Genomic DNA, 15,679 nt, shown 5'->3' on the forward strand with positions numbered 1-15,679 from the left:
GTGGGTATTTTTGCTCCCCTGATAAGAGATAATGACCTTTCTGCCTTTCTAGAAGAAAAAAATGTTCCCTTTGGGGCTTTTGCTTACAATGGCATTTTAGACTCATATTTTGCTGTTGTCCTGGTCATTTCTGGCTGTCAGATATTGACCACTTGGAAATTATGGCATCATCTACTGTTCTGAACTGCATGAGAAAGGCAGGTGTGGCCCTCACACATACTGGATTGGAGATTCATGTTATATTTATATTTTGAACAGCATCTCCACAATGACCCCACTTGGCAGTAAAAGAAGCCCAGATATTGCCAGAGAAAACTCTGCTGAAGAAGAGATCTCTGTTTGCCCAGGTAAGAGGCACTTGAGACTGCTATGAATTTTGTACCAAAAGTTACACACTTAGAAAATTCAGAGAAAAGAGAATTTTCAAGTTATTTGAAGAAAATGAGATTTCTTTCCCATCTCCATTTTTCAAGTCTTAAATTATTCAGGTAATTTAGTTTGATCCCCTAGTTTTGGACCCCTTTCCTCACAGACAGTTCTGTGATAGAGATTGCTGGAGACTTGCTGAAGAGACACCTGTATGTGCATTGGGCATGGAGGGATCACTCAAAACAATGTCTTTTCAATGCAATAAAATTTTCAGATTTTTCAGTGTCACGATAACGTGCAAAGCATGAGAGCTGAAATAATTTTTGTCTTACATTAATTAAACGTGTTTGGGACTAAGGAGTTTTTCTTCCTTGGTCTCTTCTACCATGTTTGAGATTTTCTGGTCCAGGGTTTTAAGTGAGAAAAATAATGAAGAGGCTACTCCTGTTCGGGAGTAGCTCTAGGTCATGGTGGTGCTTAGAGGCATATTTTGTTGCTAACGAAGATGTGGACGTCTAAAGAGGGTGTGGCTGTGAGACAGACCATGGAATGGGAGCTCTGTTTCTCTCAATGTGAGAGCAGCTCTATTCTTGCTTTGTCTACATCCCAGCAAGTGTCCCACGCACTTTCCCTGTGTCTAATCTCACTCCCCATGAAGCTACAAAGCTGCAGTGCCTTTATCCTCACACTACCCCGCTGTGACTTTAACCCCTCATTTGGCTGTGTTGTGGCACTTTGTCTGATAACATTTGTGGCAAGTCTAAAGAATGTTTTGAAACTGTGAAAACTCTTAAAAGGCGTTAAGGACTAAGCTACATCAACAAGTGAGGAGATAGTTGAGGGCTTCAAACCTGTGCTGACATGGAGGTGTTTTTCTGCAGAGACACAGCCAAGCCCACTGGAAGCTGTTGAGGAGGAGGAGAGAGAAGAGCTCTGTTCAGATAGCAGAGGTGCACCTATGCAGGTAAAAGAGCTTGAAGGGTCCTGTTTCCAATCCTACCTTTTAGACCTTGGTTCAGCTGAGCTGTGCTGGCATTTCCCTTTGGGTAGCCGGAAGCTTGGACTTCTATTTGGATCCTTACAAACAGTTCCCTCTTTGCTTTTCTCTACTGCTTCATATCTCCAGTCCCTTTTGGCTGGGGACTGCATGCAGCTGCTTCTGAAGCCTTTCAGTCCTATAGCTGGAGAGCTGTTATCAATTCCAGCCCGTTCTTTTATATCCCAGCGCTGCTGAGCTGAAGGATGCCATCAGCGTGGGCGGCAGTGCTGTTGCTTGCCCACGCTCAGGGGTACAAGCTGTGATACTCATGATGCAGAGGGACCCCAGGAGCTCTGAGGGGAGTCCAAGTAAACCTCAGCCACTTGTGCTGTCACCTGCTTTTCCCTGTTATGGTGCTTTGAATATCAGTTTGCTCTCCACAGACTATATCCAAGAGGCTAAGAGGAGAGCTTCACCTAGATCAGACTGTTATAAAGATGTGCTTGAAGTGTTGAGTGCTGGTAGTGGTTTTCAGGTCAAGCAGAGTGTCCAGAGTCTGGGAATCTTGAATTCTGTGCCGTAATAGTTAATAGCAATAGTAAGTCAGTGGCAGGGCCATCCTCTTACCTCTTGCTGCAGATGTGTGCTGTGCACAGCCCCTTTCTCCATGTTGTCACACCTGCACAGCAATTGCTTTGCAGCTGTCACTGTACCAACATCTGACTTCAGTTCCTGCTTCTGATAAAACTCCCTTTCTTTCTCTATTAATTTAGAGAGCGATATCAAAGGGGTTGCCAAGTACTCCTCTGGCGCAGGGTACGTGAATACAGAATTGCACAGCTCTTGACAAGAGGATTCATTTGTGGAAAGCTCATTCTGGGAGTTTGTGCAGCCTGTACAGCATGTCTGCAGTTCCAATGTCTCATTCTCACAGGCCTCTTAATAAACCATCTTCTGCTCTCGTGTGCCTTTCATTCTGCAGGTATCTCCAAGCACTGCTCAGTCAATTAGGGACTGCAGCAAGGAGAGAGGCAGTCCTGGGCTGGCCACCAAAGCACACTGTGACCCATTTGGCTGTGGCCAGGACACTTCCCTGTCCCCTTGTGCTTTGCAAAGGGTGCCCTGTGTCTCACACCTCTGCCTGGGTGGCAGAAGGTGGTGGAGAGCAGGTTCCTAGGGATTGTCTGACAACATTATGGCTGGCAGCAGGTCCCAGACCAGAGCCCACAGCCCTCCAGGAAAACAGCAGAAACAGCTACCATGGCATCAGTGGTTTGCAGGAGTCTAGCAGAGACCACTGGGACTGGCTTCTTCCTAGCAGATGCTGAGCCAGGACACAGGAGTCTTGTTGTTGAGCTCAGCCTCTAGCACTGCTCTTAGCTGGCTGTTGGCTGCAAGTACTATGTCTTGTAGGCAATTTCCTCTGTTAAAAAGCAGAGGCAACTGTCTCTGGCTCTGACAGGGGTGATTGGTTCTGCAGTTGAGGTTTTCCAGACTGTTACAGCAAGGTTTTGTACAAGCAGTCTTTTGTTACAGAATGTTGCATTTCCATTTAAAATTAGTAATTTACCACTGAATGTAGGCGGGCAGGGTATGCAGAATTGGTGATCTCCTAAGATTGCTTTAAAAAAGGCAGCTAGAAGGAGCAGTGCCTGCTGCTTTTCCCATCATATTTTTTATGTGTGTTGTCTGTGTAGCACAGGTTTGATCTGATCATTCACATTTGACACATCTTGTTTTTTATGGCTCTTCAGTGTGACGCCCCACAGTGAGGACTTCACAAGATGTAATGACACTGAGATGTGAGAGAGGGGTATGAGTGTTAATGCTGTAAGTGATGTTCTTCAGCAGCTTGTGTTTGGCTGGAGGAACTCTTGTGGCAGCTCCTCTGCAGAAATTCAGGGCAGAGAGCCTTCCTGGGAATGAGGGATCTTCCCGGGGCTCACTGTTGTAGCCTTTCAGCCAGTGTTGGGGAGAAGCGCGTTTTGAGAGTTGGAACCTCAGTTTGAGGCCCAGTCCTGCAATTTTTGTCATAGCTCCTCTGAGTCAACAAAGCACCCTCCTTCCCTTTAGGACATAAAAATCAGGATCAGATCCTCATTTGGGAAAGGAAGTAATAAACCGAGTAATACAGCAAAGCACTCCAGTGGCACAGAACATCTTGGCTGACCCCAATTACTGCTTCCCTGAAATGATACCGTTGGAGGGAAGCAGACAGCAGTTTTGCTGCTCACTGTCTACATGTCACTGCTTAGTTCTAAGAACAGAAACCTCTCCCATATTATTTTGCTATAGGTTTCTTTACATGGTTAATATTTAAATAGCTTTTCTTAATCATTGTGGGGAGGAGAAGGGTTTTTCTTAAATGTGGAATAGTCTCGCAGGAAGCCTGACTAGGCAGAGATGCAGTTATGAGTGAGATGGCTGCAGTCTGCTGCATTTGAGAATGTCAGTGGTGTGAGGAGCAGGCTGGATCTCTGTGGGTTGGTAGTGGAGCACCTTTGCAGCTGTGTGACCAATGCAAGAAAAGAGTGTTCGTAAGTGGTAATGACACCCTGAGAATGTACACGAGCTGTGACATTCTGCCCTGGCGAAAAGCCTCTGCTAGTAATTTTGTGTGACACAGATTTTTAATGGTATTGCCTCTCTCCTTGATCAGTGTCCACTCTCATGACTGCTCCAGCCACCTCTTCTATAAAGGAGAAGCTTCCAGTGATCTCTCCAGGCTTCCTAACACCACAGCAGCCTCCTTTCATCCTGGGGGAAGCTGTGTTCCCAGACAATGTTGCCTGTGTAGCATGGATCATGTCCAGAAACTGATGAGCACAAGTCAGGTGTTGAACTCTTGCTTTGCCCCATGAATTTTCCATCAGTTTCGCTTCTGAGATTTCCTGATTAATGGAAGCTTTGCCATTTTTCCACCTTACTGCAGGTGATGGTTGCCTTAAACGGTGTGCATGGCTGTGCAGGGAGTTCCACCATGATTCAGAAGGACATGTTGCCTTTGCAAGAAGAATTAGTTATTAGTGCAGTTTATTCAGCCAGTGGTGTTATTTTATGAGCACTATGTGATGAAGGAAGAATAAAACTTTGCAAGAAAATCTAAGTCTGTGGGAGGGTGAGTAGCTACCAGACAGCATGGAGCTAAGACAGCACCTAAGCAAAGAAAGAGAAGAAAAGCTTGTCTGGCTAATGTTTCTTCTTCTTCCTTAGGTTGGTGGGGATGAAGATGCTGGCAGGGCTGTGTCTGAGTGCAGTCCTACAGCTGCTGCCCATGTGTCGTGCCCCCTGTGTGACCACGGCTTCCCAGCCGACAAGATCGAGGTGCACGCCATGTACTGCAACGGCATCGCGGGACCGGAGCCCGGCGAGGACGCTCCAGGTGTGCCAAATGCTGCTTCCACGTGTTTACTCCTCATCCTCACCCCCCTTCCCTGTTGTTACTTGGCAGGCAGGTGCTGCAGTCTTGTCTCTCTCAGGATATTTGGTGCATGGGGAAGTTTGTTCACTCTGCTTTATTCCATCTCCACACTGCCCAGGAGAGCGTTGTTGGAGGCTCTGCTATTTCCAGCTCCTCCTGCACAGAGACATCATTTCTGATTGACTTCATACAATAACTCACCACGTTATCAGCTCTTGAATATTACCCCAGGATCTAGTCCTGGATGCTTCAAGCAGTACTTATAAGATGTGTCTATTGTGTGCTTTGTTGAGGACCTGCAAAGAATGTGGCAGTGGTAGAAAATGGAAGGCTTGAGCCATGTGGGCAATCGTCCTTCAGGGCTCTTGAGAAAGGAGAATATTCTGTACTACTCCAAGAATGGCCTGTACTCTGCATGAAGTCTGACATTTGTATGTGCAAAAATGGCCTGTTTGGGTGGCAGAGACTGCAGAAAAGTTTCTCTCTTGTTTCCCTAAAATTGCAAAATGATAACTATCATTGCAATTGAGTAAATAATATGGGAGTGTGGATTTTTCTCCTTCATGTGAAGAATGAGGCATAGAAGCAGAGTTAGAATGCCCATATTAATCCTCTTTGTATTCTTTTTCATATCAGTTTTCCATGGCCAACCTTTGTAGAGCTTAAGTGAACAAATACACTGGTTGGTTATCAACATATTCAGTAAGTTATGTTTTAGCTGCTGCTTGAAATGTAAAATCTGTGTTAGCACAATGTCAGGTAATATCAAAGTAGTAGCTTGTAATAAGATTAACTTTTCAGACTGTGAATATATAATTTTCAGTTACATACTGGTTTGTTAAATGCAACCTAAATCTATGATGTTTAAGCAACTCGAGCAAATCAGAGCTAGTACAAGAACTGTAACTTCTGCATTTCTCTAGCAGGAAGAAGTTTCACCATGTAATCTTAATGCAGAGTTGATGTAGTTTTAAAATAAAAGGTTCCTGCTATACTAAATCTTTGGGAATGTGACATGGGTCCTGTCAAGATAACAGGAGCCAGAGTAGAGGCTGATACTGGCTGGTGCTTAATTTTGGTGAAAGGTTCTCTCTGCAGGCACAACCCAGCTGCTGATGCAAAGCATTTGGCTCAGGCAAATCACAAATTAGCATAGTTCCTCTCCCATCCGCAAGACTGATAAAGGTCTTATTTGTGTTACAAAACAGAGCAGAATTTTTAGTGTGCCTTTTAGCAGGAATATCTTCGGCCTTGTGGTATTCCAGTCCCTGGTGTGGCTGGACTGTGAGTGTATCCATTGATCTTGGGGAATCCCGACTGTGATCAGGAAAAGGCTTTGAATTCTTTGGCAGTGCAAGGGAATTTGTTCTTTTCTTTGGTGTTAGCTTTCAGCAGGACAGAGTTCAAGGCTGGCCTCTCCATTCTGCTTCCAGGCTGGTCTCCTTAGGGATGTTTGTAAGGGTAGTTATTTTGGAATTGCTACTCTGCTGTTCTGGCTTGTTCAGAACAATCCCTCTGTAAGAAAACCAGCCTGGAATAAAAGGGATTTTGCTCTGCAATAATGTCTGTAAGCAGAGCAATGGGTCTGGGATGAAATCACAGTAATTTGAGTTTTCTATTGCCAGTTATTCTAGTATTTTCCCTGTAGAGACCAGGCTCTATTAGCCATAACAGTCTAAGACTGTGTTGTTTGCACCCAGACTCTTTGCAGTACCATGAGCTTCCCAGGCTTGGGCAGAATCCTGCCTGCCAGTGGGGCTCTGGCTCATGGGGCACCTTGGGCCAGTTTCCAACAGCTTTTGGGAGGCAGCTGTCACCCAGAGGGCTCTCAGCTGCTGGGCTAGTCTGTGGGATTTGGGTTGAATAGGCAGAGATGATGTTTAGCTCTGAGCAGAGGCCAGAGAGTAGCCTGGCACAGCTGTGCAGGTACAAAAGGACTCTGTTTCCAGGGATGTTACTTGGCATCCACCACTAGCACAACATCCACAGGTAAAGCTAATGCATGGGGAGAAAAAAGATGTGAGGGAACCGTCTTCTGAAGTAAATGCCAGCTCCTGTGTGGGTCCAGAAGCTGTTCTCTACTGCTGCAGCACTGTGCTCTTGGCTGGCTGCTGGCTTCCTTGGGAGCAGAGCAACAGCCTTGTGTGAGAGGAAGTCAAAGTTCTGCTCTCTAAGCCATGCCCTGATCTGTTAAGAAAAGATGGCTTCAGTTTTCCTTTGGTGGACTGGGTCAGGGGTTCCTAGTCTGTCTTTAGATTTATTAATTGGACTTACTCCTGATGTCTCTAGAATTGCAGTCCTGCAAACTACAGCTGTCAGTGGTTTTCATTTTAATACTACAAAAGGATGGGGGTTCTTGCTGGTTTTGCTTCTCTTCTTCTAATCATGCACCAAAGTCTCTCAGTCTTAGGTCTCAGGAGGCCAGCTTAGTCTGGCTGATATCTAAGGGCAAGTTTTCAAATGAGCAGCTGGGCAAGATGAGCTACAGTCGCTTCCCTTACGTACATGGTCACCCTGGCTGGATGCCCAGACTACCACATACCTGGGCAGCATGAAAATCTTACCATGAATTTGCACTTTCCTGTGATCTGAGTAAATAAAAAAGAAGAGCCTGATGTTGTGTTAGCTACTGTAGCAGGCTGGGGAGGGCTGAGGTCCTGCGTTTCCAGCCCAGTGACTGGTGTTAATTCCAAGTGAATGAGTGGAGCTGTGGAGTTTCTGTGCCAGCTCCCTCTTTCTTCATGCACTCCACTGAAGGGGCTCACTTGTGTGAGAGGGCTCTGCTGGAGTCACCGCATCCATCGCCCGCTGCTGCTGCCAACGCAGGGATTTGCTGGTCTCAGTCTGGAAGCGAGTCTTGGCTGCAACTGAGTACAGCAAATACTCTTGGGCTTTGTGACATACTCGATGCCTCTCACCCTCCATCTACATGCATCCGACATTCTCAGTTCCCAAGCGAGCCCAGGAAAATGAGGATTTGGTCTATCCCTTCCTCCCAAAGGCTCAAATGCAGTCTTGATGCAGCTGTCAGTCTTCAGCAGCAGCACCGGTGCTGTTAAAAAGCTCTTGACTTCAGTAGAAGTGGCACTGATGTGGCAGAAAGAGTAATGCAATGGGTGCAGAGGAAAACTGCATGGCTTCTGAGAAGGGACAAGATGCCATGAGCCAGACAATAACAGATCCTGCAGGGAAGTGGCACAGCTGGGAGTGAGCACAGGGAGCTGGTGGATCGGACCGTAGGTGGGCTGAGCAGGAAAGGTGAGGAGCTCAGTGGCTCTGACCTCGCAGCTCCACGTGTCAGGCAGACCTGGCAGCCCCAGGAGGTGCCCAGGCTGAGTGTGTTGATAGCAAGGCCATACTGGGCAGCGTTTGCTGCTCTTCCCCAGGGTGACTGCTGGAGCCAAACAGGCCAGGAGTGATTTGTCAACCAGAAGAAAAGCTAGGGGAGGGAAAAGGTTGTTCTCGGGCCACAGAGTACGTCTGACCCAGCAAAGGGCATTGCATTTGGGAGAGTTACAAGGCCCCTGTCACACAAGCAGGTCAGCACTGCTCTGTGGTGGGGATTTTGCCTGTGGCAGGTCTTTTCCCGTGTTCTGAACCCCCTTCTTGGGGTCAACCAGCATGTTTCGGTAGGGGTTGTGCCTCACCAGCTGGCCCTGTTCTCTTTCCTCTGCTGCTTCTTCTAGCAACACAGCTGAGGGTTTCCTCCTGGGCAGCTGCAGAGCTAGTCCCAGACATCTCTAATGGGCCTATTATGCCAGATGTGTTCACTGCTTTTGGAAGAAAATAGAACTGATTAACACCTGAGCTGGCGCACAAGGCTCGTTAAGGAATATTAACGAGCATACGCTGATTGGAGAGCAGTTCTCACCACGCTGTCAAACACAGTCTTGGTTGGGTTCTTGGGAGACTGGATGGCCTGGGGGGTGGCCATTGTTGCCAGTCTTCCTAGTCAGGCTGCCACTTCAAATCTGGGCCAGGCTATGTTAAAGAGAGATGTTTGCTTTAGTTCCTGTGAGCCATGAGCTGTTGGTATCAGTCATCGCCTACGAGACGATGCCCACATCCTAGGAAACGCTCAAGCTTGTTTCTTCAGCATGGTTGTCTCCTGTCAGCCCCAACAGCTCCTGAGCACTTCACAGTACATTGCTGGTTGTAGCTGCAGATCAGTGATTGCTGCTAAAGGAAAGGCTGTGTTGCATTGTGGATAGATACCGGCATTGCCCAACACTCTAGAAATGGGGTTTTGCTAAAACTCTAAAGAATTCCCTTTGTTCCGCACAAAATTTTTGTGCTTCGTTTTCTTTATCACAGATGATGTGCTAACAGTAACAGTTTTGTTGTGCCTATACCTTGGAGTCAGACTTTTCTCCTCATGAGTATGGGAAGCGGCATCACCAAGCCGTAAAACAACTCCCTGCATTGTCCCCTTAGCCAGCATGCCTGAGAGCGCTTACTGTGACATCTGTTTTGGAGCTGGAGTCTTGAACGTCCCTGGTGAAGCAAGCTAAGCTATCTGAAATGTTCCCTGAGGATCTTTGCTGGTGGTATGTCAACAGGAATATGCTGAGAGGAATTCAGCTGAAAGGGACAGCACTCCAGCGTGCTCCCTGCAGATGCCTGCAGAGCCAGTTGGGAAAGGCTGCTTGGGCTTGCTGGGGGAACAGGAATGGTTGGACCCGTCATCAGCTGCTCAGCTGGGATCTCACTGGTTACCCACGTGTTGGAGCTTCTGGAGAGCAGCACTGCTCCTGCTAGAGAAAGTCCAGGGGACTTTCAGGGCTGTTTGTGGCCAATAGCACCGATCCCCACGGTTCACATGGGCAGTGGGAAAGCGATCAGTGTGGGCCAATTGTTGTAACCTTCTCTTTCCAGCTTGAGCTGTGTCCCTTCCCAGCCAGGCTCTCTATTAAAGGTCTGGTGCCTCAGCACAGCCCTTGCCTCAGCTCTGCATTCCCCTGAGCCCTCAGCTGGCACTGTCCCTCCCTGCAGCAGGCACGGGAGGCTGGTTTGGCAGGGAGCGGTGCTGTGTTGCCAGAGCAGCTGGATAACGCTGCTCTCAGGCTATCGCACCGCTGTGCGTCAGCTCTGAAATTCCTGTAAACCACAGACTGTCGATCCAGCTGTTTCTGGCAAGTTAGGTGTGAAATGGTCAGCTGGCTCCCCAGTATGGAAAAGGTAAATTTTTCAGTATCCCCCCAGGAAAAAAGGACACTTGTTGAGCAACCTCTTCTGCATGAAGGAAGACCTTGCTTGTCCCGGTCCACTGTTTCTTCACCTCTACCATCACTTCTGATGCAGCTTTGAGTGGAAGAGATGGAAACTTGGTGTACTTGAGCATGATGTAGGGATGGTTTGGGGTGGATGGTAGGAACCCTTTTTGTTAACCCTTTCTGTTTTTTTCCCAGTGCTCACCCGGCATCAGAGGGAGGCAAGAAATAAAGCTGCCAGTGGTGAAAGCAGCCCACCATCCTTAGACATTGACAAGTAAGTAGGTATGCCTGCTCCTCCAAGATTGTTTCTGTACTTCTGTTCTAGCTTGACTATGGATGTCTTTATTCCTGTACAAATGCTGACCCTTGGCTTTATAACAGTGTTTCCCTAAGAAATTGCTTTTCCTCAGTGCCTCTTGTTGCAGTGCTGGCTATATTTAAACCAAAGCAAGAGGAATTTGCTGTTCTCAGATTGTTTATTTTTGCACTGATTTCCTTTCAGCCCGATCCATGACGGGTCAGGGGCTCATGGCTGCTGGGGGGGAGCTGTAGCTAAAACAGTGCTAACTCAGCCAGTTTCTGATCAGGGGTTTGAGCTTGGTAACCCCAGGAAGAGGCCAGGACATGGAGGCTGTCGACATGGCACCTGTAGTGATATTCTTAATTAAATTAGACTTTCAGAATAGCAGTGGCTTTGTTTAATCTCTCTCCATGCAGCCCCTCCTCCTGCCACCCACACAAAGCATCATAAGAGAGGATCTGACAGTAAAATCCCTGCTATGGAAGCAATTTTGCTGTTACAAACAGTGGATGGCAACATCACTAATGGAATTAGGCTAATTATAGAGAGGACAGCTTCTGTTTAGACACATTATCTGGGTAATCAGCACTGACTGGAAAGAAAATACGGGAAAAAGTGCTGCAGAGTTTTGCTCGATGGGGGCTCTCCATATGCATTTTAGAGCCTGGGGTGTTTCACTCAGAGAGTACCACTATCAAACTGAACACAATGTTGCTGGGGCTGGTCCCTGGAGGCTTTGTCTCTTCTTGGAAATAGTCCATTCCTGAATGCAGCTTCCCTCCTGAAGAGCCAGTGTCCTCTTCTGCAGGGTTCAGTCCCTGCTGAGAGCTGGTGTGGAAGTGAGTGTAGCTGTGTAAATCTATGCCTGACCTTCATCTCCTTTCACCCAGAAGAATCTTCTTCCCAAGAACTCTCAGTTGTCCTGTGTGAGCCTGAGCATCTTCCACCCAAACGAGGGGGTTTGAGAAACAGTCTGAGCCAACCCCCCAGCAGGAGCATGTGCTCTGCAATTCCTCTCCCTGCATGGCATGATGTAAAATGGAGACAGTGCAGAGAAAGGCTTGATTTACTAGTCAGACAAGTTCATCCAGCCCTGGTAAAATGTCTCTCTGATTTAACACACTTGGTTTGCTTTTCAGGCAGAATTTAACTCCCCTTTGCAAAGCCCTTGCACTTCATTTCTGTAGACTTTGACAGGGTGCTTTATGTCTGGGGAGAAATCAGTGGTGTTTGAGATAGTTAGATGAGCAGATTTGATTACTGTCCCGCTGCTGCAGCAGCAGGATACAAAGGAACAGGCAGGGAAAACTGATAATCACTCAGTCTTTGCGATTGGTGCCGGCCTGACCCCACTGAGCGAGACTGGATTTGGTGACACGTTTTCTCCACGGCATGGTCTGGAGGAGGAGAGTCACCACTGATGTCTGGGAGCCCAGTGCAGGGTGAATCCTAATGCAGTGCTCTGTCCTTTGCTGCCTGGCAGGTGTGAGAAGTGCTACCTCTGTAAGTCACTGGTGCCACTGCTGCAGTATCAGAGGCACGTGGACAGCTGCCTTCAGGCTGCTAGGCAAGCTCAGGGAACCAGGAGGCTGCGAAGAGCCAAGGTGAGGGGCGACCCTGCACAACATCCCCTTTGCTTTGTGCTGGGTGTGGGGCTGGGCTGGCAGCAGGAGCCATTTCCCTGGTTGGCAGGGATGAGCTGACCTGATGTAGGATTGCCTGTCCCTGTGGGCCACTGTGGACAGAGAACTCATTGCCCTCCTTCCCACGACGCTCTGTGAGAGCACAGGCCGGTCCCAGGGGTGAGCTAATCCAGCAGAGCTGCCAGCAACCTCTTCAGTGGGCAGGCAGCCAGGGCTGTCCCACTGCCAGCCAGCACGCCTCAGTCCTGCAGCCTTCCTCGGCTGAATGTTGATGGAGCAGAGGCCAGCGTCAGGATGACAAACCTATCTGGATATCCACAAGCCTGTTCCCACAGGGAAGGCTTTAGAGCCAGAGCAAGAGGAATTGCTCAGTGCTGGGAACGGCAGCGTCCCAGGAGAATTGTGGGGGAGTGAGTGTGGTGGAGGTGTGCTGGGTGTGGGGAATGTGCCTTGCTAGAGGAGGTGGGAGGCAGGAGCGTGGGTGGCAGCTGGCTCACAGTCACTCGCCAGGTGTTAGCCCCCACCATGCTTTTTCCTGCTCGTGGCAGTCCCAGGGGAGCACAGAGAGGGTCCTTCCAGGCCTTCCTGCTGGCTCCTGCAGGCAAAACTCTAGTGCTGCAGCTTTGCCTGTGCTCAGAAATGTGATTCACGGCATGAAGATGCAACATGATGTCTTAGTTTTGTATAATCCCTTAAATCCATCACAGACCTCAACCCTTTGGGGATTCAGATGCAAATGATGAGATTTCTGGTTGATGATTTTGGCTGGGATACAGCCAAGCACTGTGTGGTTCAGAGTACTGCAGGGCATGCCTGCTCCTGCATGTGACCAGCTCTGTGGGGGCTGTTTGACTGTGTCCCTGTGCCCCACAGCTGGCTGGTGTGTGGTTCCTGCAAGCAGGTGCAGGGTATGGGGGAAAGATTCTGAAGCCAGGGGGCTCATTGGGAAGGCTCAGCAAGGCTCTGTTACCTCTCGCCCTGCCTTTTGGGGTGGCATCTCACTGGGGAAGCCTGGGCATGGGTTGGGCCGTTGCAAAGCTTCCTAGTGGCACAGCTGGGCTTACAGTTTCCTGCAATGGCCCATTTTGGGGTGATTTGCAGCTCCAACACCACAGCCAGGATGTCAGTGCCTCCCAGAGCAGTTCTGGGTGTAGAGAGCAGCCAGAAGAGGGGACTTTGCTGGGCCAGTGAGGCTCAAAGCAGCCAGGCCAAGTGGTCTTCCCCTAGCATGTGGGACCAGCATGGCTGCATCTTCCCGGGGCAGAGAGAGGGCCCAAGGTGTGTTCCTAGTCTGGCTGTGCCCTGAAAGAAGTAGGCACAAAACCCCAATATGCTTGGACAGAGTGGGACGAGTCTGGCCTTGGACATGCAGTGCTGGAGGATGTGTTCCAGCTGTGTCAGAGCCCCTGATGCCCCCATTTATCACAGCCCTGTGTTTGCTGGCTGGGCTTGGGGGTGACATCCTGTACCCTGGCCTCCCTCTTTAGCAGGTTCTGTTTGATTCGCTGCTCTCTGCTGCCTCTGCTTGAGTGCTAGTTTGGCTGGGCACAGAGCAGTGCCTTTCCTGTGGATGGCTGGAGGCCCTTGATAGGCAGCAGTCCCTCTTGTGCCCAGCCTGACCCTGAGGGCTGGGGGAACGAGTGCCCACGAGGCCATCGTGGCTAAGGGGTTCCCTCATGGCAGTGCTGTGATGGTGGTTCTCCTCTCCTTGGCAGGACACTGGAAGGCAGGAGAGAGGACTCCTCAGGATGCTGGAGCTCTCGGAGAGCAAGTCTGAAGGTGGAAAACTTTCTATGCCAGCCTGGCTGGGTCAGGGCTGCTCTTTCCCAGCTCTCCCCTTTTGATCCTGGCTCAGCCTGGGCTGTTCTGGGAGTGCAAGATCCCCTTGGAAGGGTCTGTTCTTTCTGAGCAGAGCAGGAGGCTGTGAGCTTAGCTGGCTGTCAGCATTCCCACTGGACCCACACCAGAGCCCACAGCCCTCGCAGAAATAGGGGTGTACTCTGAACCATTGCACCAAGACATGTCCAACTTCCTGGGGGATGTGGGAGGCTTCTGCTGTCCCTGTCTGTGCACCAGTGCTTCCCTCCATGGATCCAAGGACAGGAGGAGAAGTGGGGGGAGAGGAGCTCTTGGCAGCACCCGTGGCTCATGCGGGAGGGCTGATGTGTGCTCTTGTTGCAGGTGCTGACACAGGGACTCCCCTCACTGCATTAGGAGACCAACAGTCCTCTCCCACACTCTCAGCCGCTGATGGGGAGCCGTCGGCAGACAGCCCCATCTCTCTTCAGCACCTTCCTTTCCATGTCTCCCCTGCGAAACCCAGAATCTCCTTGGAAGCCGTGGATGGTGTGGTGGACTCAGAGCCACACATGGCTCTCCCTGCAGCCAGCCAGCAACGGACCAAAGGCTGCCGCCGGAGAAGGCACAAGTTCTGAGGCTGGCGATGCTGCAGGGACCCCCAGCAGCTCCCTGTGCCCCAGCGAGGGTCTTCTTGGCACTGTACCCTGCTTCACCTGCAGCCTTGTCTCCCGCACACCTTTTATATGTTTTATACAATCTGTGCGGGGAGTGCTGGGTGGAGAGGCGACTGTGTGTTTTATAGGTGCCTGTGCAGCTTTGCTCTCTGTTACAGAAATGGAAATATATTTATGTATGTTTTTATGAAACTGCAGCACCACGGCAGAGCTCTGCTGGCTTTCTCTGGGGAATGGGAGGGTGCTGGGGGGAGGAGAGGAGGAGCAGCAGCAGCAGAGGCTGTGTCCCAAATCACACTTCCCCAGGCCTCTCCTGGAGCTGGGGCTGGTGGGGGGGCTCTGGGCAGGGGGCTGCAGTGTCCTGTGCTCTATGCAGCAGCACAGCACTAACATTCCCAGCCGGGAGTGCCAGAGGGCACCTTGGTGCCAGCTGACAGCCGCAGTCAGCGGATGCGACGACCGGAGGAGCCACGGCCGCGGTGTCCTCGTGTCCTTGGTGCTTTCCCTGTCCCCGAGTGGCCCAGCCCGCTCCCGGGGGCAGCGGGGCTTGCCCGCCTCGCACCGGGCCTTGGAGGGACCTGCTCCCTGAGAACATCCTCACGGGGAACAGGGAAGGGCGACCCATGCTTCATTAATGGGACGAGCTGGTGCGGAGCTCATTAAGCCCCGGGCTTTGAGCAGCGCTGCCGCCCGGCCGGGAGCGGGGAGCGGCCCCTCCCGCGGGTGGGGCCCGCAGCGCCGCCGCCCATTGGCCGCGGCGGGGCCGGCTCGCGGCGGGGCGACCAATGGCGGGGCGGGGCGCGGCTGTTGCCAGGGGGACGGCGGCGCCAACGGCCCCGCCCGCGCCGGCCCCGCCCCCGCCCCGCCGCCAACGGCCCCGCACCGGCCACCACCGGCCCCATACACCGGCCCCACCACCGGCCCCACCACCGGCCCCACACACCGGCCCCACCACCGGCCCCACCACCGGCCCCACCACCGGCCCCACACACCGGCCCCACCACCGGCCCCACCACCGGCCCCACACACCGGCCCCACCACCGGCCCCACACACCGGCCCCACCACCGGCCCATACACCGGCCCCACCACCGGCCCCATACACCGGCCCCACCACCGGCCCCACCACCGGCCCATACACCGGCCCCACCACCGGCCCCACACACCGGCCCCACACACCGGCCCATACACCGGCCCCACCACCGGCCCCACCACCGGCCCCACCACCGGCCCCACACACCGGCCCCACCACCGGCCCCACCACTGGCCCATACACCGGCC

General features: G+C 51.2%; 1 protein-coding gene across 7 annotated transcripts in view; it reads left to right on the forward strand.

The window, feature by feature from the left end:
- The window catches only part of UIMC1 (ubiquitin interaction motif containing 1), a 39,834-nt gene extending 25,237 nt beyond the window's left edge, over positions 1 to 14,597 (forward strand). For 2 of the 7 annotated variants that reach the window (XM_058848687.1, XM_058848688.1), the window contains exons 7-13: positions 259 to 347; positions 1,251 to 1,333; positions 4,562 to 4,730; positions 10,178 to 10,256; positions 11,767 to 11,887; positions 13,642 to 13,705; positions 14,108 to 14,597. In XM_058848687.1, the coding sequence (XP_058704670.1) occupies positions 259 to 347; positions 1,251 to 1,333; positions 4,562 to 4,730; positions 10,178 to 10,256; positions 11,767 to 11,887; positions 13,642 to 13,705; positions 14,108 to 14,361 (859 nt within the window). In that variant the 3' untranslated portion in view covers positions 14,362 to 14,597. Of the gene's footprint in view, positions 1 to 258; positions 348 to 1,250; positions 1,334 to 4,561; positions 4,731 to 10,177; positions 10,265 to 11,766; positions 11,891 to 13,641; positions 13,706 to 14,107 lie in introns of those variants that run through there. The other 5 variants (XM_058848690.1, XM_058848689.1, XM_058848691.1 and 2 more) reach the window with 5 other exon arrangements.
- The last annotated feature ends 1,082 nt before the right edge of the window (positions 14,598 to 15,679 follow it).

Source organism: Poecile atricapillus, chromosome 13 (assembly GCF_030490865.1).
Source record: "Poecile atricapillus isolate bPoeAtr1 chromosome 13, bPoeAtr1.hap1, whole genome shotgun sequence".
NCBI classification, from domain to species: domain Eukaryota; kingdom Metazoa; phylum Chordata; class Aves; order Passeriformes; family Paridae; genus Poecile; species Poecile atricapillus.